This window comes from Aptenodytes forsteri, unplaced genomic scaffold (assembly GCF_000699145.1).
Source record: "Aptenodytes forsteri isolate BGI_AS27 unplaced genomic scaffold, ASM69914v1 Scaffold261, whole genome shotgun sequence".
NCBI classification, from domain to species: domain Eukaryota; kingdom Metazoa; phylum Chordata; class Aves; order Sphenisciformes; family Spheniscidae; genus Aptenodytes; species Aptenodytes forsteri.
Genome location: NW_008795583.1, coordinates 323,802 through 329,665, shown reverse-complemented (window position 1 = coordinate 329,665; position 5,864 = coordinate 323,802). Strand labels below are relative to the sequence as shown.

Below are 5,864 nucleotides of genomic sequence, written 5' to 3'. Positions count from 1 at the left end.
TCTCTGCACGACCTAACGAGATCCCTGTACTCTTCTTGAGTCGCCTGCCCCTTCTTCCACAAGCGGTAAACTCTCCTTTTTTTCCTGAGTCCCAGCAAGAGCTCCCCGTTCAGCCAGGCCGGTCGTCTTCCCCGCCCATTCTTCTTACGGCGTACAGGGACAGCCTGCTCCTGCGCCTTTAAAACTTCCTTCTTGAAGATCGTCCAGCCTTCCTGGACCCCTTTGCCCTTCAGGACCGTCTCCCACGGGACTCTCTCAACCAACGTCCTGAACAGGCCAAAGTCTGCCCTCCGGAAGTCCATGGTTGTGGTTTTGCTGCCCCCCCTCCTTACTTCACCAAGAAGCGAGAATTCTATCATTTCATGGTCGCTAAGCCCAAGACGGCCTCCGACCACCACATCTCCCACCAGTCCTTCTCTGTTAGTAAACAGCAGGTCAAGCGAGGCACCTCCCCTGGTAGGCTCAGTTACCAGCTGCGTCAGGAAGTTGTCTTCCACACACTCCATGATCCCTCTGGAGATGTGCTTGTCCACTTCAGAGCCAGTAACTTGGTGTCAGACTGGTACGGCTTTCACATCCAGCTGGGAGTTGGTCTATTTGGAGGTTTGAGCAGTAGAAAAAGACAGACCCCTGCCTGTCTAGTAGGTGTACTAAATCTGATCATAGAACAAGGGAGGACTAGAGATGGAAATGTAAGAGTAGAGGGACTTTGTCTGGCACAGCACTTAAGTTTGCTTTTGAAAGCTGGAAATGAGCTACAGAAGACTCATGCATGGCACTGTCATCCTGGTCTAGGGATGCTTATGCATGCGCACTTAGTTTCTTACAATCCCACGCAGCAGTCACCAGTCAGATCCAGTGAGAAGAAATGGCCCCATTAGTGGAAACTATGTTAGATGTGACACACACTGCTGGATAGCCAAGGGTCAGTGGTGGCTTCCATCTGGGTTTGGTGTAGAGACAATGCCTTCCCCCTGCCCTACCCCACCCCCAGCACTCTTTCCCCAGTTTTCAGGCTTGTGTTATTTCCAAGTATAAGAATTGCAACATAATGTTGTATATGGAGCTGTCCCCAGAAAGCAGCTGTGCTATTTTACCAACCAGTAACCCAGAAGCATGTCTTTCACCTACCTCCTGTTTCAGGGTCTGGGCTGTCAGCTGAGCATGATCGAGTATCCCAAGGCTGATGCCTGAAGCTGCCCTTTAACTAAGACCATTGATGTTGGATGCAGTACTTCTGCTCTGTGCCACTAGATACACAAGCAGGGCAGGAGAGATTGAAGTGTCTTGTACTTGCCCCTGTGCTTTGTTTGTAATTAATCTCTGCTGCACTTTAGGCAAAATGCAAACTCTATCATTTTACTCAGGGTTTTGACAGAGGGTGAATGTAACTGTGACAGGAGTCTCTTTAATATGTCTAAATGTGCTCAGAAACTGGAAATATTTAACTTACTGAAAGCTTAAGTCTCTTCTAATGGTCTTTTTACCAGAAACTTTCTGGCTTTGTAGGACTCGGTATCTCCCTCCCTCTACCTCTCTTACCCCTTTTGGAATTGTCTTCCAGAGAATAAGACTTTCTTGTGCAGGAAGAAGAGTTACTGGAAACTTTAACTAGAGTTTTGCTGACACACACTTTTTTTACTGTTTCAGGGTTGTGAATCTGTTTATGGCAGTGTCTCAGGACTCAAATCTCACCTCGGCACGTGTACCTTGGTTGGTAGCCTTCCTGTACTCACTATCTTTTATACCAATAGCCTGACTGTCCCTGTCCCTTAGATACCTCCTTATTCGAGCTGTTGTCCTGCCATCTGCTAATCTGAATTCCTCACAGTTTGAGTGCTTCCCTATGTGTTAATGGGGTTGCCATTGCAAATACTGCTTGAGGCAAGGAGGAAGCATCTTAATGACATGCATTTTAGTGAAACTACAGTCCTACCTGTAGATTCACAGCTACAAGAGCATTTTTTCCAGGTACAGTGCTGGAGACCTTGTAACATCTCACAGAGTAGTCTTATGCTTTGTGGGCATAACCGGGCAATAATGTCAGTGCTCCTGTAGCTAAAGCATTGTCTGGTATGAATAAGAGTTTCTACTTCTTACTGCTGGGTTATATCTGAGCAAGATTCAAATACAATATATAGGTCTATCAGCCTTCTAGGCAACAATTGGTGATGGATTTTTTTGTTTTCATGCCAGGGAGACTTTGTGGCTGGTAAATACAAGTGTCTCCTGTGTGAGAAGGAGTTCATTTCAGAGAGTGGGGTCAAGTATCACATCAACTCTGTGCATGCTGAGGTAAGGCAGGCAGAATGGAAGTCCTCAAACCCCAGGTTGTTGGAGATGGGGAGGGTGTCTTGGGAAGGAAATGCTGGATGCTTGCCCTGTTTTATTTTTTCCTTGCTCACTGCTGGGAACAGGGTCCCGGACTCAAGTGGCCTTTGGTTTGATTAAACGTAGCTGGTCTTATGCATTCGTCTGGGGAGCAAGTGTTGTGTAGTGTCACATGTCTTGTCCCAAGCTGCTGCTGCTCAGTTCAGCTCTTCAGCATTTCCCATGCCTTTAGCCAGGCAATTGCCAAATCAAATCTGAATCCTCTGAGACAGTGACACGTGAGGAGGAACATCAAAGAACAGAGCTTTGTTAGGCAGCTACCTTTCCAGATCTCACATTTCAGGAAACTCTTGTCCCACAAGGGAGCTTTATTATAAGCCCTGATAGGCTTTATATGGTATTTCCACCATCAGTACCAACCTGTTGCCTTCTAAACCTTCCAGGACTGGTTTGATGTGAACACAACTACCACCAAAAGCTTTGAGAAGCTAATGAAAATCCGCCAAAGAGAAGAGCAGAGGAAGCAACGGAAGAAACGTCCTTTGACCCGGGGCAAAAAGAAGAGAACTGGGACCCTGGCTGCCAAGAAGCTCCCCGCTGCTGGAGTTGAAAAAATGAGGAGAAGTAAGAGAAGTCGTCCACAGCGGGTGGACAATGAGAGTGTGAGTAGTGAGGAGGGGGAGCCCCAAGTTGCACAGAGTGTCGAATTTCCAAAAAACAGCCGCAAGCGAGGCCGGAAGTAAATCCATAGAAGAAGAGAAGGAGTAATCCTAAAGCTTTTCAGTTACAAGCCCCACTTCGGTCAGGCTCATAACCCACAGCACTAATATAAGCAACTGAATGTCTTTGGGACTGTGACTCCATACTACTCTGTGACCTTGATTTTGAAACTGTTGCCTCTGGTCAGTTGTGAGAGACTTCAAACCAAAGCTGTGGTACAGAGGCTGCCTCTCCTGGTGGTGTTCCCTTGGACAGTGGCACTAGCAGTGTACCCAGTGTAGTTCCTGCTCTGATTACAGTCTCAGTTTGGGTCACATTAGTTGCTTGTTTAGTGGTTTCCAGTACAGCAGCTGTCTGTTTTGTCACCTTCCTCTGATCGGTGAGATCAGGGTTCTTTTTTAGTAGTTCTCCCTGTAAGGGACTGACTAGCACAGTGTTTAGGTCTCTTTAAGGGGGGAATCCTTTCTTGCACAATATGCACACAAACTAATCAGTGCTGTGCAGAATACAAAGGCTTTAGCTTGCCCTGTAACTGTCCTGTCTATTGTCAGCAAGGCTGCCACAGAAGAGCAAATACATTCCTGGCGTGTGCTCCAGTCTGTTGCACAAGGCACTGTCTCTACTTCACACACTGATGTTTAGGCTCAGCACCAGACAGTAGCACATGAGCTCTGGTCTGCTTGGAAGTGATGGGACATCATTATTACCCTTGTCAGTAACCCGATATTCCCCTGGCATCTGTAGTCTGTAGCACTGGGTGTTGAATGTATGTAGAGGGTCTTCCAGTCCAGTGAGAAATAAATAATCTCCAGCCTCTTGGAGATTCACTGGCCTTTCAGAGACCCCTAGTAACTAATGTAATAAGATGGCCTTCGTGGGCCCTCTGAAGACTGCTTGTTTCAGACTCACCTGGGAAACAAACTTACTGCAAGACAGTGCATACCTACAATAGCAGTCTTGCTAATGCTGAAACCCAGGTTCCGTTGAACTGCCTTGCCAGTGTGTTGTTCTTTGTCATGCCCACGCTCCCATAGTGTCCTTTTTTTCTGCACTGTAGATGCCACCTTTGTTGTCTTATATCACCTGTTTCTTTTCAATACTGCTTCCTTTGTGTGAATGAGGTATATTAGCAGTGACTTCCCTGTGTGGAAAAGGTTAAAAGAAGAGGGTTCATTATGTTAAGTCATGTGTTGGCATGAACTCTGGATCATAGGGAATATCTTCTTGTGCTCCATAAATGCAGCAGATGTCATAGAAGCTAGTAGGAAGCAGCAGCACAGGCAGTCCTACTCTGTCTTTCAGAGAATGGATTCTCCAGAATTTCTGTTATCCAAAGACCCACTGTACCAGGAAGTTGCAAAATTTGACCTTTTCCTTGCAGTTTTGCAGGCAAGAAAACAGGCAGCTGGTTCCATGTTACCTCCCTGTGAATTTTCACTGTCTACCAAAGTTGCTGGTGCTGAAATTCACAGGGAAGCCATTGCAGTGCCTGGTGAACAGGCGGGTTTATACGTATGTGTTATTACCAGAATAATCACATTGGCCCACTTCCCAGTGGGAAGTGCTGTATGGCCAGGGTGTTCTCAAGAACTGCCTCTCCCATATAATAAGCAAAGCAGACCCCAGCTGAGCATGGTCTGTTTCTCATGGGTATTAACACCTGTATGGTACTGAGACAGCATGCAGTGTTCCGTTGTGATTTACATGCAGTAGTTACACTGCCTTTTGGAACCAGCTGTCACAGTGGTTGCAGTGCTGCGCTGAAAGTATAAGTATGTGGACTTCTGTGCAGGGTGTAAAAGGTTTTCAGTAAGAGGGGCAACATCAGAAGACGACAAAATAAAATGTCACCAGTGCGAGAATGTGTTTTTTTGTCTGTTTGGTGTGTAGTGTTCTTGGTACCATCCCTACTTGCACAACACACCCCAGCCTGCCCACTTGGTTGTCCTGCATGCTCTGGTGCTGTTCGGTTGTCTGCACCATTTCTCCTCAGTACTCCACTCTACACAGCTGTACTTTGACCACACATGTTTACTACCTTCCTGCCCAATAGATGGACAACACAATAAACCCATGAATTAAAGGAGTTTTTTCTTAGTGGATTTCAGTCTAGAGTCCTATTTACTCTCATTTATGAGTTTCTAAACAGACCTGCTTTCTAGACATGGATAATCGTGACCACCTGAATTTTGTCGAGTTACATCAACAACATATTCCCCCACATAACATGGCATGTGGAAAAAAAATCATTATCCAACAGTCCATTCATGCTTCATCAGTGTTACAGCAGATTGTTTGCTGGATTGGCTCAAGCTGGTAAGAGGTGGTGGCGCTGCTGCACCAGCACAGTCCACTACTTTTGAAGTGTGTGATCTGTTCAGGAGCACCTGCATCCTGCTGTAGATGGACTAAGGCAGGCTACCCAATATGGCTGCAGCAATGCTCTACTGCTCTGAGGGCATGGGAAAATTTAGCCTCAAGGAAGGTATTTTAATTCACAACATCATGTGTATCCAAGGCTATAAATAACATATAAAACCAGTTAATTGTACTACAGCCTACCATGCTAAGATTTACTGTTCAAGCACCCATGAGTCTACTGTTCAATCCATTGTTAAGAGTTCAGTTAGCCTAACATTTTGCAAATCCAGGTCAAAATTCTACCCAATAGAATCATAGAATAGTTTGGGTTGGAAAGGACCTCTAAAGGTCATCTAGTCCAACCCCCCTGCAATGAGCAGGACATCCTCAACTAAATCAGGTTGCTCAGAGCCCCGTCCAACCTGACCTTGAATGTTTCCAGCGATGGGGCA

At 46.1% G+C, this 5,864-nt stretch overlaps 1 protein-coding gene across 1 annotated transcript in view; it reads left to right on the top strand.

Moving 5' to 3' along the window:
- Positions 1-5,151, top strand: part of ZNF512 (zinc finger protein 512) — a 26,058-nt gene extending 20,907 nt beyond the window's left edge. The window contains 4 exon segments of the mRNA XM_009282307.2: positions 1,651-1,713; positions 2,197-2,295; positions 2,775-3,068; positions 3,070-5,151. Coding sequence (XP_009280582.2) covers positions 1,651-1,713; positions 2,197-2,295; positions 2,775-3,068; positions 3,070-3,099 — 486 coding nt within the window. The 3' untranslated portion in view covers positions 3,100-5,151.
- Positions 5,152-5,864: the final 713 nt, after the last annotated feature.